The sequence below is a fragment of the Danio aesculapii genome, chromosome 21 (assembly GCF_903798145.1).
Source record: "Danio aesculapii chromosome 21, fDanAes4.1, whole genome shotgun sequence".
Lineage (NCBI taxonomy): Eukaryota > Metazoa > Chordata > Actinopteri > Cypriniformes > Danionidae > Danio > Danio aesculapii.
Window position 1 is genome coordinate 20,599,951 of NC_079455.1, and position 19,126 is coordinate 20,619,076.

General features: G+C 33.9%; 2 protein-coding genes across 2 annotated transcripts; one reads left to right on the top strand and one right to left on the bottom strand.

Moving 5' to 3' along the window:
- The first annotated feature begins 425 nt into the window (after nt 1-425).
- rfc2 (replication factor C (activator 1) 2) lies at nt 426-9,578 on the top strand. The gene is made up of 11 exons (XM_056446862.1): nt 426-574; nt 702-771; nt 870-911; nt 1,001-1,107; nt 2,508-2,609; nt 2,775-2,875; nt 4,017-4,174; nt 4,300-4,365; nt 7,412-7,492; nt 7,574-7,687; nt 9,369-9,578. Exons 1-11 carry the CDS (start codon nt 465-467, stop codon nt 9,477-9,479), a joined length of 1,062 nt encoding a protein of 353 aa, XP_056302837.1. The 5' UTR covers nt 426-464; the 3' UTR covers nt 9,480-9,578.
- Nucleotides 9,579-9,890: 312 nt separating this feature from the next.
- si:dkey-183i3.6 (LAT2 domain-containing protein) lies at nt 9,891-18,639 on the bottom strand. The gene is made up of 12 exons (XM_056446863.1): nt 18,540-18,639; nt 15,790-15,894; nt 15,608-15,650; nt 13,302-13,342; nt 12,823-12,868; nt 12,630-12,658; nt 12,489-12,524; nt 11,749-11,779; nt 11,579-11,613; nt 11,318-11,386; nt 10,170-10,220; nt 9,891-10,060 (listed from the first exon to the last, which is right to left on the bottom strand). The coding sequence occupies exons 1-12, from the start codon at nt 18,550-18,552 to the stop codon at nt 10,032-10,034; spliced, it is 528 nt and encodes a 175-aa protein (XP_056302838.1). The 5' UTR covers nt 18,553-18,639; the 3' UTR covers nt 9,891-10,031.
- Between the last annotated feature and the right edge of the window lie 487 nt (nt 18,640-19,126).

A 19,126-nucleotide genomic window follows, 5' to 3' on the forward strand; every position in this document is an offset into this window, starting at 1 on the left:
CTGAAAGAAAACGCTTACAAAATTTACACCTGCGTATAAAATATTTTGCCAATAATATAAGATTAAATAAATATTTCTGGAAGTTCATTCTGATAGTTATATACTAAAGTACCAGTTTCATATTTCAACATAACCTCGGGCATTATACCACAAAATATACATAATACATTTTTCCAAAATAAATTTGGTATATTAACAATTCCAAAAAAAGGTGAAACAGATTTTCAGTTTGGTGGCCACAGAAGGAGCAATTTACATCAAAATCTTCAGAAATAATACTTTGTAAAAAAAAGTAGGACAGCAGCTATTTATCATTTTATAAGACACTTCATGGATTTTATTGTACGTACATTAGGAATTTCTGGGGTAAAAAAACATACTCGCGCGCCTATTGCCGGAAATGGCGTCATTTCTGTTCTGTTTTGTTCCTGTCGTGGCGGGAATACGCGCTGAGGACGGGCAACATGGATGTTGAAATGAAAGAGACAGACAGTGAACAAACTCAAGCCGACGGACCGCCTAAAAAGGACGAAACTGCTCCAAAACCCCCAACGACTGCTTATGAACTACCATGGTACGCTTTTGTGTCGGTTTTGTTGTATTTAAACGAGATTAATGAGGCTGAAGCTGGCAGGTCTGCTGCGGAATTGCTAAGCTCATGTCGCTATTTAATTCTGATGTAAACGCTATATTACTTACAGGGTTGAAAAGTACAGACCTCTGAAGTTGAATGAAATAGTTGGGAATGAGGAAACTGTCAGCAGACTGGAGGTCAGCACTGTAACTTACTGTCATGGTGTTCTTGACGTGGTGAAAGAGGTTTTGTGGAAGTGCTGACTTGTTTCTTCATTGTGTCGTTTATGTCGCAGGTGTTTGCAAGAGAAGGAAATGTGCCCAACATCATCATTGCTGTAAGTAAACACAATGCTGTCCGGTTGCTGTCTGATTGCACATATGAAGTGTCCTTATGCATGTAAATAACAGTCGCATTTGTTTTCAGGGTCCTCCTGGAACTGGGAAAACCACTAGCATTTTGTGTTTAGCTAGAGCTCTGCTTGGCCCAGCCATGAAAGATGCTGTACTTGAGCTGAATGCCTCAAATGACCGGTAAGAAACACACACTAAAGATAAAGAGATTGCACAAGTAATAGCACTTACACATTTTGCCCTGTTTCAACGTATCATTAAAGGTTTATATCACTCAAAAATCAAAACTATGTTATTAATTACTCACTCTCATGTTGTTTCAATCTCCTGTAACCTGGAAAACAAATGAAGATATTTTAGATGAGGTGAAGGATCTCCCTCATCCTTCATAGACCACAACAATACTGAGATGTTCAAAGTCCAGAAAAGGAAATAAATGTAATAAATGAAATGTTTCATGTTACAGAAGTTCAGCTGTAATCATGCAAAGCTCAAGCACCTTTGTGCACTAAAAAAACCTGTCTTCTGCATCAAGTTATGGTGTTTGCTACAGGCAATAGAAATTATATATATATATATATATATATATATATATATATATATATATATATATATATATATATATATATAGTACAAATTGTTATCATTATATAAATATCATTATAATAGAAATGTGCTTCTTATTCTAATTGTAATGCAGATAAGTGAGGTCTTGGATTTCATTTAAATATGTGAAGGTCTTGGGAGATTGGAATGACACAAGGGTGAGAAAGTAACACAATTTTTAGTTTTGGCTGAAATTACCATCTAACATGTTTTCAGTGGTCAGCATATGATGCTTTACCGTGTCTTATGCATTCAAATGCATCTATTCTGAAAACTTGTTGATTTCTGCTTGAAGAGAGCAAGCCACCTCTTCTTATTTTGCCATACTCTTCTCGACTTTCACTTGAGTGATCACTCTGATGCACAGCTTACATGTCTTACCAATCACTTTTCATTCACTTCCACCTTTTTTTTTAATCATAAATTTAGTTTTTGGAGGAAAGTCCTTCCCCAGGGGGAGGAGTTCAAGTATCTTTGGGTTTTATTCACGAGTGAGTGAAGGATGGAACGTGAGATTGACAGGCGGATTGGTGCAGCTGTAATGCGGTCAATGTACCAGTTGTGGTAAAGAAAGAGCTGATCTGAAAGGCAAAGCTCTCGATTTACTGGTCAGTCTGCAGATGAAAATGAGATGAGATGAATTTTAGTTTTTTTTGGTACAAAACAGTGAAGCATTATGACCCTATTCTAGTCCACTTTCTCACAACCTGTCCCCTAATGATCGCATTTGCTAAGTAGGTGGCCTTTTGTGGCTGTTTCTATTTTGAAAGCAATCTGATCTAATGCGTTATCGACTACCACTGGAAATAGTCAAAAGTGTATTTAGTATTGACCACAAGTTGACTAAACACATCTTAAAACCTGATGTAAACGGTGTCAAAATATGAATAGATTTCATGAATAATTGCTCTTTTCAAATGGGTCTTCACCATATTTTGTTTTAATGTCTGTTAATACTTCATTGTTAATTTCAGTGGAATTGACGTTGTGAGAAACAAAATCAAGATGTTTGCCCAGCAAAAAGTCACTCTCCCTAAAGGCCGCCACAAGATCATCATCTTGGATGAGGCTGACAGGTTAGAGATTTCTTCCTAAAAATTATTTCATTTATATATATATATATATATATATATATATATATATATATATATATATATATATATATATTTGATGAACTATTTATCTCAGTAGTGCAAGGATTAAAAGTTGCTTAATACAGTATGCATTTATGTTTCTAACAGCATGACAGATGGAGCTCAGCAAGCTCTCAGAAGAACCATGGAGATCTACTCCAAAACCACACGCTTTGCCCTGGCATGTAATGCATCAGATAAGATTATAGGTGAGAAACGTGACACGATACAGCTAAATTAGATATGTGATCATGTGTATGAATTACTGGACCAATCTGTTGACCAATCCCAATGCACTCCACGTCAAATGTCATTTTAAACATTTTGAAATGTCTGAAACAATGTCTCATCATAATAAGTTGGTTAAAATAGTTGGTTGATCTGCTTCTGAAAGCAAGATGACATAAATGACTGCATTTGTTGTCTGGGCCCTGAGGCTTTTATTAGAAGGTGGAAAGGAACATGGTGGTTTTCCCAGATGAAAAAACATAGATTTTTGTTAAAATCATATTGTCCAGCTTCCCAGCATGTGATTTTCTTGTATTAATACATTTTTTCCAAGTCAAAAATTGTTGACATTCTCCAGCTAGTAAAGTACAACCCAGTGCATGCACAATACTTGAAAGAAGTTCTTAATTTGACCTTTCACAATTCAAGGCCTGTAAAATGTCCAAAGTTCATCAGGTTATGACATGAAATGCTGCATATACAGAAAAAATGGTTACTGAATGTTTTTATTTTCCAAAATCAAAACATCCTCATATGATAGTATATGCAGTGTTTTTAGCTTAAGTTATTTCCATATTTTAATGTTTTAGAGGTAATTTATTCATATATTCTTTCATAAAAAGAATTAAACATAATGGGAACAGGTGCAAGGGTTTATTAAATAGTTTCGTATTGTCGGCGCAATAGCCTAGTGGTTAGCGCGTTGACATATAGTGCAGTAGCACGTCAGGGCGTCCCGACTTCGAATCCCGGCTCGAGGAAATTTCCCTACCCTACCTCCCCCTCTCTCTCTCTCCAACTTCGCTTCCTGGCTAAATACTGTCCTATCAAATAAAGGCAAAAAGGCCAAAAATAAATCTTAAAAAAAAAACAACAACTATATATATATATATATATATATATATATATATATATATATATATATATATATATATATATATATATATATATATATATATATATATTTGTATTGTGTGTCTTGGACAATTTATAGATCATTATAGATCTTTATAAAAACTTAAAAAAAAAAAAAAAAAAATTCCACTTGGTCTCTAAATTTACCCATCTAAAACTTGCAGTAACCAAAATGTTTATTTTTATTTTGTCCTGTTATTGTCACAGAGCCCATCCAGTCGCGTTGTGCAGTGCTGCGTTACAGCAAACTGCGAGACGAGCAGATCATGATGCGTCTGACGGAGGTGGTGGAGAGGGAGAACCTGCACGTCACCAACGACGGCCTCGAGGCCATCATTTTCACCGCTCAAGGAGACATGAGACAGGTCAGTCCAGTCCACTGAACTAAACACTAATGCTTTTGTTGTTAATAATTATTAAAATAAAATGTATATTTACCCACAAATGTAATACTTTTTAACTTCATATTTGTAATGTTTTTCTCCTCTAGGCTCTGAATAACCTACAGTCCACCAATTCTGGATTTGGATATATCAACAGTGAAAACGTGTTCAAGGTATTTTTGGCTGTTCGATTTATTTTTTTATTTTTTTATTTTTTAAATTTATTTATTTATTTATTTTCCTTTGTAAAATTCTGCTTGCACTGTGGGATTTGGTCAACCATGATTTTGTCACCTGAGACACATTTGGGAAATCCTAAAACAAGGTGTCCTAAAAGTATTAAAAATCTTAAAAAATATAAAAAAAAATTGATAAATCAATTTAGAGACATTAAAATCCCTTAAAAAGGAATATGTTTTAAATGCGATTTTACAAGGTAATAAATATGGTATCAGTATGCTGAAGTTTACCTGAATTTAATCGTTAAATATTGGGATGCTGTGTAGTTTATAAAATCAAAACAATCATGCTAGATTTGGCATCACGCTGCAGTGTTTACTGCAGTAACCAGGGAAACACTGTTATTCCTGCTGTTATAAAGGCGCCACCTGCTGGATTAGCATTTTTATTCAGTAAACAATGTTGTAGTTTAGGATTAGTTTCTTGCAATCAGTATTTAGTAAATATACTGCAAGTTAAAATGTTGGAAATATTACTGGTTGAAATCTAAATTGGGGATGAGGTCTTAAAATCTATCCCCTAAAAAGGGTCTTAAAAGGTATTAAATTTCAATCTCTAATGCCTGTATATACCCTGTAAAAGATTCCTGTAACCCTAGGCTAAAATCTCTGGTAGTGCTGCACAATATATAATTTCAGCATTGATTTTGCAGTGCGCGCATCTGCAATAGTCACACCGCAATATTTGCATTGTTGGGTCAGAATCATAGTTGACCAGTGGCCACTGAACACATCTGATTTGTAGTCACTGGTAAGTTTAAGTATAATGGAGCGAAAGTTTATCATTTACAAGGCCTATGACTGAGAATTTATAACATTAGGGCACAAGAAATTATGTTTGGCAGTGTAATTTGGAGGTGAATTGAATTTATACAATTTATGCAAAAAAAGGTTTTTCTTAACTAGGATTTTTTTCTTGTTTCAGTCCAAATATCTACATTTCATTATTTTACTTGCCTCGTTGGCAGATCATTTAGCTTGTTTTGAGCAAAAAACTCTTAATTTTGACATTTCTTCTGAAGGTAAAAAACAAACAAAAAAAATTTCTTGATCTAACTATTCATATTTGCACTAGAAGCGAGATGAAGCAAAGTCAGAAAAGCATATTTTTTGCATTGTGATTTAATTTCTGCACCTGAATACTGGTTAGGCTCCCCAGAATACTGTCAAATAGAGCTATTCAAACCATCTTATGAAACATCGCAGTATCAGATTTTTCCAATATCATGCAATCCTAATTTGTGCTTTTATTGTTGGTTTGACATGTTCACCATCAGCCGATTAATGGACGTTGCGATAACATTTTCTGCCAGAACTTCATCAGACTCTTTCCTGCAGTGTGACTTCAACTATGATGAGCATTAAACCAGGAACCAATAGACCAACCTACGTCACACATGACATCACACGGGTTGCAAAAAAAGACAGGCTGCAATAGTAAAGATGCCGTGTTGTGCGGTAGGATGCCAAATTCGAAAAATAGAAAACTTAACTTTTACCGTACACCACACTGCTTTAATGCTAACTGCAGACGTCTTTGGCTAAAAGGAAGCTGAATGAAGTGACAACCTAATTTAAAATGCTGGACTCTGCAGTTCTCATGTTATATCAGGTAAGTTCACGCTATGCTGAATCATTCACATTACTCGTTTTTGGTTGTAGAAATGATTTCAGCAAAAACAGTTAAATATGGTTAATTAAACTGCGGACACTGAATGCTAAGAATGAAACATGAAAGTGTGAGTTATTAAGGTAAAATTGGTTTTATATTCACACATTCATTCAGTGACGACTTGTGACACACTCACTATATTGTTTACCACGGCACTTTGAATATTCAATCTAAAATACCCTGCAAGTGTGACTTGAAAACAACATTAACACTGCTTATTTGACTGTGAACAATGTTGTACTTTGATAGTCATTGGCTGCTAATATGATTTTGCTATTTAGAGTTTGAAAATAATACTTTATGAAATTATATTATTAAGGAGAAAGTCTGAATGTGCGAATATAAAACCAACTTTACCTCTATGTGTAACTTCACATACCCTGCCGTACAGGTGTAGTTCGCTGTCAGAATGCAGTCATTTTGCGCCCAGGCCTTGTACAGCTCCATCTTTTTTTCTTGTCTTTGGCTAGGCAGAATCTCGGTTTTTAGCTCTACATAGTATTGAATCTGGTCATCATGGAGCATTATTTCTTGCACATGACCACACAGAACAACATTGTTGGCATCCAAAGACTTAGGCCTTTAACTTATCTCTTGTAAAATCACTTGGAGCTTCAATGAGATTGTAAATTTGGGGCTGGATGCTTGGTCATTTCGTCTTATCCAATATTCATTAGGAGTGTGCTATTGCAAATGGACCTGTCAGATGAACGCCGCTCACTTTAACGTTAATTTTGCTGAATCTCTGTGCTTATCGCTGGGAGACGAGCTGTTATAATATGCTCTAATCATTATGTAAATAATATATATAATGTGTAATCAATATATCTTATTTCTAAGACAACAATAAACTCTGTACCGCATCAGCTGTCCTTCCCTCGCTGTAAATGCTAGCGCTCCCGGTCTCTATCTGCCACCTTCCTGTGCGCGCATCCTGAATGTTTACAAACATGCTAATTGGTCTATATGAGCACCAAATCTGATGACGCAATCAGCGTGACAACTTCAATCCACCACAGGGAAATGTCCAAACAGATTTTTTTTTCTGGGTTTATTATTAAGCAATGACGTGAGCGAAATGACCACAACAGATGTTTGAGGAATCATGTCAGAACGTGGGATAGTGAATGAGTCTTGGATGGATGACTTCAAAAGCACATGCATGAAAACACGTTGGGAGTTTGGTGTCGTCGTCTTCTAGTGTGACCAGCTACAATCATATAAGCTTATTAAAAATCGCAGTGTGAGCCAGGTTTAACACACACAAACATGTATCAGTGTGGTGTAATGGTGTTGTTGTGTGTGCAGGTGTGTGACGAGCCACATCCTCTGCTGGTGAAAAGCATGCTAGAACACTGCGTCAATGCCAACATCGATGAAGCCTACAAGGTACCACTAAACATTCACTCTCGGAAAACGTTCAACAATTGCAAACACCGAATGAGAGAGAAACGATGTGTGTTTCTGCAGATTATCGAGCAGCTTTGGTCTCTGGGATATTCACCAGAGGACATCATCGGAAACATCTTCAGAGTCTGTAAGACCTTTCAGATGGCAGAATATCTGAAGCTGGAATATATTAAGGTACGTTTCATCTATGAAGTACCTTCATTTGCTTTAACCTTTGGGTCAATTTTAAAAAGTTGCACAGAGTAGCAAGTCAAAAATGGTTCTAAATGTATTGTAGATTCATGTATTATTTTGTGATTTCACACTAATTAGTTTCATCCAACCATAACTACTAAAACTGTTAAAGGAGGATTTAAACCCCTCAAACAATACCACTTACTTCAGAATAATAAATCAAGTATTTTCCATGGAATTCTTTTGTGCATTGTCAGATTAAAACAAACAAAAAAACACACACTCATTAACTAACCCCTGATCTGTTTGTGCCCCACGGGTGGCGTTTTTAATAAATCTTTTATTTCTTTTAAAACGGATTTATATTGACACTATATGTCATATGCATACACTACCAGACAAAAGTCTTGTCGTCGATCCCAGTTGTAAGAACAAGAAATAATTACTTGACTTATAGTTGATTATTTGGAAAAGTGGCAGCAGATAGATTTTTAGGTCTGTTAAACTGCGTCTCAATCATTACAAATACTGCAGAAGACCTATTGGAACCCGCATGGACCCAGGATTCTGACAGAAATCAGTCAAGTTTGATGAAGAAAATAAATCATGGTTTGGGGTTACATTCAGTATTAGGGCGTGCAAGAGATCTACAGAGTGGATGGCAACATCCACAGCCTGAGGTATCAAGACATTTGTGCTGCCCTTTACATAAACCACAGGAGAGGGCAAATTCTTCAGCAGGACAGCGCTCCTTCTCATACTTCAGCCTCCACATCAAAGTTCCTGAAAGCAAAGAAGATCAAGATGCTCCAGGATTGGCCAGCCCAGTCACCAGACATGAACATTATTGAGCATGTCTGGGGTAAAATGGAGGCATTGAAGATGAATCCAAAGAATCCTGAACTCCGGGAGTCCTGCAAGAACTCTTTCTTTGCCATTCCAGGTGACTTTAATAATAAGTGATTTGAGCCATTGCAGAGATGTATGGATGCAGTCCTCCAAGCTCATGGGAGTCTTACACAGTATTAATTCTTTTTCCACTGCAGCATGACTTTATATTCTATACTGTACATTATTTCTGTTAAGTGACAAGACTTTTATCTAAGTCAGACATTACTGTCCTAATTAAATAATTAAAAATGAAGGCATGATCATATTTTATTTTGGTAAAATAACCATAATCTAGAGACCTTTGCCTTTCATATAAGCCACTTCTGATACCAAATAATCAACTGGAAGTCAAGTTATTATTTGCTGTTCCTAAAACTTGGATAGGCGACAACTTTTGTCAGGTAGTGTAGATAATTTTCAAGCATTTAGCTTGTATAATTTTAAAACATGGAAAAAAAAGTATAGTGACCGTTCAACCAAAAATGATAGTTCTGTCAGCAGTTACTGATCCTCCTCTTGCTCTAAAAGGGTTTCTTTCTTTCATTAAAAACAACATTTTTCTGATGTTGAACATAGTTACAGGTTGACTGTATTGGTATGTTTTTGTTTCCATTATGGATGTCAGTGGCTGTTGTTTTCTAACATTCTTCAGATCATCTTCTTTAGTGTTCAGCAGAAGAAAAGAAACCCAAAAGTTTAGAAGCATTTGAGTTATGTCTGGGTATTATATTTGGGTAATATGATGTTAGTTAGTTTGATATAAGAAATCAACGCTGTTTTGCTTGTCCAGGAAATCGGCTACACGCATATGAAAGTGGCAGAAGGAGTGAACTCTCTGCTGCAGATGGCTGGTCTGTTGGGGAGACTCTGCAGAAAGACGGCCACCCCTGATGCAAGCTAAAATAATATTCATTACTAACTAACCACACCACACAAGACTTTTATACTCTCATTGTAAAATAAAACAATACAAGTTGCAGCAATAAAAATGTACAAAATCTGTTGGTCGTTTTTGAATGATTTTGTTTTTAAAGGTTTTGTTTTTGTTTTTGTTTTTTGGTCTTCAACCCATTTAGATTTTCATCTGAGTTTTTCAGGTTTGCCGGATGTTAGCAATAGTCAGAATAGCAGAGCAATTGGCTGTTTAAACCTTTTCAGTTTAGCGCTTCATTTTAGAGGATGGAACACAATGCAGTATAAATAAGCAGATGCAGACACTAATGTTGACCTCATGTCTGCCTCTCATCACACCTTAAAAAATCAAATCTTTGTGCATCGCATATTTGTTCAGTGACTCTGAACTATTGCAGACTTTAAAGTATAGTAGATGCTTTATTAATCTATTTTAAATTAACAGTAAACACAAACAAACATCAGGTAAACACAAACAAACACAAAATGTGACAAATGTGAAAGTGAAAACATTTCTGTGAGATGATGAAACAAGACTTTCCTATGGATTGTTCACGTAGTCAGATTCTTCTGTACAAAAAAGAAAGCAAAATGATTGTTGTTGATTGAATGTTGATCTTATCAGTTAATAGTGCAGAAATGTTATCCACTAAAACAGAAAAGTATACAAGTATTTTACCTTCCACCGATTGATTTGCCAAAAAGTCTGAGTTTTCATAATCGTAGCTATCTGTTGACAATTTCAAAACAGAAAACGGTTTGGTAGAATTCATGTCCACATATGTTGAGTGTGCATGTTTATACAGTTGAATTCTGAATTATTAGCCCCCCCTGTATATTTGACTTTTAAACTTTTATTTAATGGAAAGAAGATTTTAAACACATTTCTAAACAAAATAGTTTTAATAACTGATTTATTTTATCTGCCATGATGACAGTCAATAATATTTTACTAGATATTTTTCAGCATACTAGTATTCAGCTTAAAGTGACATTTAAAGGCTTAACTATGGTAATTAGGCAATTTGGGGTGTTCTGTAGACGATCAAAATTATTTCAAAAACATTGCTTAAGGGGGTGAATAATTTTGACCTTAAAATGGACCTTAAAAAATAAAAAAACTGCTTTTATTCTAGCTGAATTAAGACTTTCTCCAGAAGAAAAAAATATGATCAGAAATACTGTGAAAAATTCCCTGCTCTTAAACATCATTTAGGAAATTTAGATGAATAATTATGACCAACTTTGTATAAAATGTTTATAATTGTGTTTTTAAAACATTCCTAATGATATTTTTCATAATAATATATACAGTAGTCAACATTTGAAGTGAATCAAAAACTTTCATCGAAGGTGTCCTTAAACTACCGAACAGCACCCAATCTTGTCTTGGGACAATTTTGGAAAACTTAACCACTTCAAACGTTGACCACACACACACAATACACGGAATGTTTTCTTTCCAATGTTACTAGTGAACTTGCACCTCAACTTTTAATGAGGAAGACTAAAGCCCTGTCCTGACTGATCAAGCAAAAATACAGAAACACAAACAAATTCAGAAACTTTATTAGCAGAAGGTGCTTTTGTTACTGGTCCCCAATAGCATTGCTCATGTTAATGTGATACACTTAAAAACACTGCGTTGTAACCCATTGTTGTGTCAGATATGAACAATAATTTAAATTGAACTCTATATATTAAAAAGTAACCCAACATTCGTTTCATCCATATTTGACCCAATGTTGTGATACAACAACCCAGCATTTGTTTGCGTACAGTGGTTACAAATACAATTTTATAAACTAGAAGCAAGAAAACACCAACCTGAATCGTGTTGCACCTCCTTTGTTGGAAAAACATTTTCATATGTTCCTGTATCCAAATTGTCTGTATCTGGGGAATGTGACATTTCATTAAAAACATCTGCATCACTGTAATGCCATCGTTTTCAGTTGTGTGTGTGTCTGTGTGACCTGTGGCTTTACATTTGGTGTAAAATGTCACTTGACCACATTTTTCCTGTGAAGTGAAGACAGTGATGCGTTTGCAACTATTGCATCAGACAGAGACAATCGGCACATTTACCTTCGTTTGCATAAAGTGGATTTGGAATTGGGTCCCTATAAAATAAAAAGCATGCATGGATGTTAAATATGGCATATTAGCTTATTTTAAACAAGCAAAACTTTACCAAAGTCTTTAATTTATATCGAACTTAAACCTATTTTTTATATAAATATAACAATAACACTCACACATATGTTGCTTCCAAGATGCCGTTTTCAGCTGCAGACACAAAAATAGGCATTATTAGGATGCATGTTCATATTTATAAATGATGCCCTATGAGAATGCTGACGACATTTATTCCTTTTTTTTTATTTTGGACGTCTTAGATCTTTTGTTTAAGTTTATTAGAGAGAAACCATTCCAAATACAGTGTTTAGTGTTTCTTTTGTTGCACTTTACCAATTTGTGTCTGTAGGTTTTAATTATAATAGATATTTTTAAAGCCTTTCTTTTCCAAACTGAGTCATAAATCTCCACATCAGCAACACTTACACCAAAGCATTTTATTTATATTATGAAAGTTTACCAAAAGGAAATGTTCGCCTCTACAAAATTGTTTGTTATATGAAGATTTGTGTCTATTTACAGATTGTATGCAGAATATTTCCTGATAAAAAGATTCCTGAAATCCATTCTGTAAAAACCTTTGACTATTTATGTCAACAATAACTTTGTGCGACTCTTGTGCTAGAAATGTACACAAATAAGCACATATTTAATTAAATGATGCTCTATTTACATACACACAAAAAATTAATACAAAAAAACCCCAACATGTATTAAAAAAATACAAAAAAAAATGACTACAAAAACTAATTTTCAGCTCGTAATGTAGACAAATCAACTGTCTGAATATGGCGATGATCATTTATTCTTCTCTATATTCTCAATGTCTTGCTATATGCTCGCAATAAGAGTCACTCACCATGTGGAAGGTTCTGGTAGCTCCAGGGCATGTCATCTGCAGTAAAACAGCCCAAATTCAATAGATTTATTCAGAATACTGATTCATTCCTTTATAGACATTTGTGTTAAAACAATGTGCGTTCAAACTAAAATATCTTACTTTTCATAGACCTGATTGTCATTGAATGTCTATAAAGATACATTGAGCATTCTGTTAGAATTGTTCAGCAAAGACGGCAGTTTACAATAAATCATTGAATCCTCCGAAACAAGATTTAGCCCTCATAATCAAAATTAAGCTACAAAGCTGTCATGAATATAAGGTGAAAAATAAATAAATAAATAAATGTCACCTTGAGGTTGAAGGAGTCTCGCTTTCTGTCTGGAGTGATCTTAACACTAAAAGACAGACGTAGAAATCAAACCTCATTTCTGCTTTACTGAAGAGCACATTTCTGAATGTCAGCTGGCTGCACGCGTTCAACAGACGTTACACGTTTATCATCTACTGCTTAAGGATTTCTTTAGACGTTCACACACTGAAAAAAAAAAGATTTCTGCAAAATTGTTGCAAACTATTTATTTGGGCTGAATTGAAACAAATACAATTTTGTAATGTTCAACTTAATTTGTTTCAATTCAGTCCAAATGAATTGTTTACAACCACTTACCTTAAATAAAAGAGCAAATCCATAAATCATCTTTGAATCACTTCACAGAAAATGTGTTGAACTAAGTGTCTTGTAAGTAAAACACTCAAACCAAATGAAACTAAAGTCTACAATAAAGCTTATTTTCTCTTCAAAATGTGGTGAAAGGTGATGTTGTTTACCTGTTGGAGGTTGCTTGCTATCAGGTGTACTGCTTCGTTCACTGAAAGAAAAGGACATGTTTTAGAATGAACAGCACTCAATTCATATATACTGATATCTGTGTTGCTTCATTAGGTTTGAGATTTTAGTTTTATTATGCAGTATCTGGTAATAGTAACTTAATGAAAATGAGATATTTCCGTAATAGTGAAATTTAAATCATTCACAGGAGGACTAAAGACTTTTGACTTTAACTGTACATACAGTGCTCAGCACATATAAGTACACCCCTCACAAATCTTGCTTTTAAATTTATAGTTTTAACAGGAAGCTATACAATATTATATTTGTGCATATACATTAGATTAGTCAGTACTGAAGCCAAATCTGGAGCTTATCTAACAGAATAACTTAAGATAACGCTCCAAAAACTAGTAAACCCAAATTTATATGTTATAGAAAAATATTAAATACAAATTTTAAAAAGAGAAAAAAAAAATCAAGAGAAGCAAAAAAAAAAAATAATAATTTTTTTCCTTAAATCTTTCTATTTTTAAATATGTCTGGTGACTTAAATATTATTTCATTAAATATATCTCTTTAATGAATCTGTTTTGTTTACATGCACTAAAATACATTGCCTATATACACTGAGAATGGATGAAAATATTCATTTTCAAAATGGGCTGTACTCAATTATGCTGAGCACTGTATGTATATATGTATGTATGTATGTATGTATATTTTTTTCACACAGGAAAATCTATAATAGATAATGCAACTCTAAAAACTGGACTAACAGTTTCAATTTACTAGAACTTCTATGTTAAGCTGCTTTGACTCAATCTACATAGTAAATGTGCTATAGAAATAAAGATGAATTGAATTGAATTATTTTTCCAGATTATTATGACTTTCAGAGGACACTGAGGACTAGGGCTGCATGATATTGGAAAAATCGGACATTGCAATATTTTAATTTTCTGCGATAAATATTGTGATATGAATACAGTTTCACAAGATCGTTTGAATAGCTCTATTTGACGGTTTTCTGGAGAGTCTAACAGGATTCAGGTACAGAAATTGAATAAGCACAATGCAAAAAATGCTTTTTTATTTTGAATGGTCTCGCTTCTAGTCCAAATATCTAAAACAAATCTTAGATCAAGTTAAAATATTGTTTAGTTTTCACAGTCAGAAGAAATTAGGTGAAATTGAGAGTTTTTTCTTAAAACATGTAAAATGATCAGTGCAGTAATATTATCTTATTTTTGCTTTAAAATGTACATATTGGACTAAAAACAAGCTTTTTCTTTTGCATAAATCAGATAAATTCCATGTAAATAAGGTAATTAATTGAATTAAAGTGCTCAGCTATAATCCAGACTCAACATTGCATGTCTTGCGATGTGACTTGCAGATGAACACATTACGTTATCGATACTCAAACGATGTATTGTGCAGCCCTACTGACCGCATTGTTATTCAGCATAAAAGTATTTTATTTACAGAAAAGAACTTGTCGGTGACATTAAAGGGAGCCTTTGTGAGTTTTTTTTTTTTTCGTTGAACACAAAAGAAGACGAAAACGGCAGCTGGGGTGCCGGAAAAAAAGTAAAATATCAGCTGTTAAATTACAGACATTGAACGTAAAATAACGGACGTTAAATTATAGAAATTTCCTTATGTTAAAATTTCCGGTAAATTTCTGTAATTCACCATCTGTTATTTTACGGTAAATGTCTGTAATTTAATGGCGGGTTATTTTACAGTTTTAGCTGCTGGGAAAAAAATGTAAACTAACAGATTTTTTTTAGTGTGGTAACCATTGACAAGGGTTACCGGTTATCAACATTCTTCAAAATATCTTCTTCTGCATTCAACAGAAGAAAGAAACTTGTGACAAGTGAAGGATGATGACAGAATTTTTTTTGGTGGGGTGGGGGGGGGGGGGGGGGGGGGGGGGCAAACTGTCCCTTCAGCAATTAGAATCACTTGATGACCTCTTCCAATCTTCATTAACAGAATTTTTTTTTACATTTAAATGATTAAATAAATGATTAATTTTTAAATTATTAATAATTACATACATTAAAAAAAATCTTTGTTAAAATGTCAGTATTTGATTTTTGTTTGTTTATATAATGTCATTCCAAATGATGATAGACCAGGATTTTGTCATTTTAGTTTCAAACTAAATTTAGTAAATGCTCATTTTGGGAATTTGATGGAGTTACTAAAATGTCTAGTCTTTGACCCGTGCCGTACGTTGATAAAATCATTTGAATTCAAATTTCTAAATAGACTAAAAATAGAAAAGACTTACAACCCGTCTTGGTCATAGAGGTCATTGTCCGCTTGTTGTATATCTAGAAATAAAAAAGCAACATTAGATGACAAAAGGAAGTATAAAAAAAGTAATGAACACGCAAGAACCAACAAAACCCCCACAGAGGAAAAACAGTATTTTTACCAAAGTAAAAACATAGTAAACGTCAAAACACTTACTAGACCTCCTTCTGCAGCACAGGCAGATGACAACAGCACAAGCCAGACAGGCCACAGAAATAACGGCGAGCAGAACTCCTGTCTGATTCTGGATCCAACTCATGCCTTCAACAACAACAAGTCTAAATGATGCCCTCTCCAAATAACAGACGCTTTTCACACACATATAATGAGAAGAACATATCAGCATGTTATCTAATAATGACCACACATATACCGTTCTCACAGCTCTTACACAATGGTACAAAATAATGACATGATGAGATAAGAGAACATCACTAGATAAGATAATTATTATTAAGTGTGATGATTTGATGTGTCTGATGACGTGAGCTTGTCGAAAGTTATTGAACCCCACAGGATGCTTCTTATGTAACCATTGTTTTTTCTTTTGGCTTTCCATGGTGTTGGTTCAGTTTGATAAAAAGGAAACATTCAAACACATCTTTACGTGTTTCTTTTTAGTTTATCAATATGTGTCTGTACACTTTAATCGTAATTCATATTATTCTCAAAATAAGTTGTTTTTTCTTTACAATAAGCTTTCATTAGTTAATATATTTACTAACATGAACTAATAATGAACAATACTTGGAGAGCATTTATTAATCATACTTCAACATTTACTAATGGCTTATTAAAATCAGAATTCATGCTTGTGAACATTACATAATGAAATGTATTTTCATTAACTAACGTTAACTAACATGAACAAATGCTGTAATAAATGTATTTTTCACTGTTTGCTCATGTTAGTAAATGCATTAAATAACATGAACTAATACAACCTAATTGTAAAGTGTGACCTTTTCTCACATGGACTGAGCCATAAATCTCAAATTCAGCAGCACTTACAGACGCCAAACTTGACATAACTATATTATGAGGCATTTTGCAGAGGGAAATGTTCATTCGTGCATAATTTGCATAATTTAAATATAAGGTAACACTTTATTTTGATGGTGCCTATTGCACATTTTGTTGACTAAAAGATGCCAATTACTTCTCATTTGAGTATTAGTAGACTGTCTGCTTAATATCTGCTGATACTGCTCCTTCAACAGACATTTAACTGACTAGAAGAAACTTTGCAAGTACATGTCAATTTACACTAAACATAACCCCAACCTAACAGTCTACTTATAATCTAATGAGAGTTAGTTGGCATGTAGATGCAATGTTACTTAAATTCAACAAAATGTGTTAAAGGTACCATCAAAATAAAATGAGACCACATTTCATTCTAAAAACAAGTACAGTTTTTTTTTCGCTGTTTGCAGTATTAAAAAAGATTACACTCTGCTGTAAAAAAAAAAAAGCCTTTTACTTTAATTTATGTCTAAAAGAAGAGAAAAGAAAACCAAGAATGTTGAACCTGATTGATTTCATGACTTTTGTGCTAAAAATAAGTGTAAATTTGTGCATATTTGTGACACTGGACACATCAATATTCACGGCAAGGTATATTTTAACAATTCGAAGTCAAATTATTATTTTTCTTTTATGACACAAAAAGATCATGTTCCATTGAGAGAATTTGTCCATAAATAACTTTTATTGTAATGTATCAATATGTGTCTGTAGTCTTTATTGTAATTCATATTTTTCTCAAAGGGAGTTTTTTTCAGTTACACTTCACAATATGGTTTCATTAGTTAATGTATTTACTAACATGAACAATTCTCATAAAGCATTTATTAATCATAGTTCAACATTTACTAATGGCTTATTAAATTCCAAATTCATGCTTGTTAACATTAGTTAATGCACCGTGAGTTGACAAACTAACAGTGAACAACTTTATTTTCATGAACTAATACAAGCTTATTGTAAAGTGTGACCTTTTTTCTCCTGCATTGAACCATAAATCTCAAATTCAGCAGCAATCATAGACAGCAAACTTGACGTTTGTCATATCTTATGGGGGATTTTGATGACGGAAATGTTCATTAATACATCATTTGAATAATTTAAATCTAACATTTTATTCTAAACACAAGTATACTTTTTTTTCTGGCTGTTTGAAGTATAAAAAAAGATTACACTCCTCTGTAAAAAACAAAAACAACAACAACTGACTATTTCCAAAAGAAAAGAAGAGAAGAGAAAAGAAAAACAAGAATATTGATTCTGATTGACTTCATGTTCATGATTTTTGGGCTAAATGTGTGCAAATTTGTCCATATCTGTGACACTGGACACGTCAGTATTTACATCAAGATATATTTGGGCAATTATAAGTCCAATTATTATTTTATGACAAAAATCATTAGATTAAGTAAGGATCATGTTCCATTGAGATAATTTGTCCATAAATATCTCAATATATCTTTCATAAAAATCTCCAAAACGCATTTTTGATGGGTAATATATTCATAAGTACTTATAGCTTGTACTGCATTAAGAGCTTTTAGATTATGTATGAATCTAAGTTTCAGACAATTGACTCTTATGAGTGGTTTGATGTCCCATGGTCACATTAATTAGCCTAAAATTTCCTCATATTCGTATGTTAACATAAGGTTTTATAAAAATAAATAATACATTTTCTCTTTATTTTTTGCTATTGCTAATAAATCAGCTGGGAAAGTATTGTGGTTACTGTTCAGTCTTCTGTTTTTCACTCAAATCTCACCCTTAAAACAGCTTGTTATATTTTATTTAGTACAATGACAAGTCGTTGTCTCATTCAAAGTGATTGATACTTGTTTCAAAATCATGTGTTCAATTACAAAGAGCATTAATATTACCTTTATCGATCATGGCTGTCCATCTTCCTCAGTCTGATGGATTTAAAGCTTACAGTTGAGTGAAGGACTAATGATGAGCGCGCAGAACGAGAGCGCGCGCGCGTTTCCTGTTTCAAACTGAATCAAACCACATCCGCGCAGCTTCAAGCCGGACACCGGTGAAAAGAAAAGACCAGAGACCACCAAGAAAACCACAGATACGCACCAGAAGATGAGCTCAAACTCCTGCTTCAAAGACTAAATGTCAAAGCCTTCAAGTGGGGTTCGTTCATTAGCGTTCGGTGTGAAACGGTTGAAATGCAGATGGAGAATCATGTCAGAACACGGTTTTCTCTCAAACACAGAGAAGAGTGACATTTCAAAGTGTGAAAAAACCCTGTACGTCCTTCTGAAATGTTTAGTGATCAGGTTGATAATGAACTCACGAACGCTGAGAGTCTGCCAAAGCCAATGAAGGCTTGTTTATTTTTGCTATGGTGACTTTTCTTGGCTTAGATAATGGTTTATTGTTTAGGGTTTTTGACATTTGTCAGGTCTGTAGGTGGTGTGTGGGAATGTTTGTTCCACTTTATTACCGTCTCGCAACT

What these genes read in the sequence shown, in the direction of transcription:
- rfc2 (XM_056446862.1), top strand. Translation starts at nt 465, where the DNA reads ATGGATGTTGAAATGAAAGAGACAGACAGTGAACAAACTCAAGCCGAC. An exon ending in TGCATCAGATAAGATTATAG is followed by an intron (nt 2,876 to 4,016) that starts GTGAGAAACGTG and finishes TTATTGTCACAG; the next exon opens with AGCCCATCCAGTCGCGTTGT. An exon ending in ACATCGATGAAGCCTACAAG is followed by an intron (nt 7,493 to 7,573) that starts GTACCACTAAAC and finishes GTGTTTCTGCAG; the next exon opens with ATTATCGAGCAGCTTTGGTC.
- si:dkey-183i3.6 (XM_056446863.1), bottom strand. An exon ending in TCCACTTTATGCAAACGAAG is followed by an intron (nt 11,387 to 11,578) that starts GTAAATGTGCCG and finishes CACATTCCCCAG; the next exon opens with ATACAGACAATTTGGATACA. An exon ending in GGAGGTGCAACACGATTCAG is followed by an intron (nt 10,221 to 11,317) that starts GTTGGTGTTTTC and finishes AATTGTCAACAG; the next exon opens with ATAGCTACGATTATGAAAAC.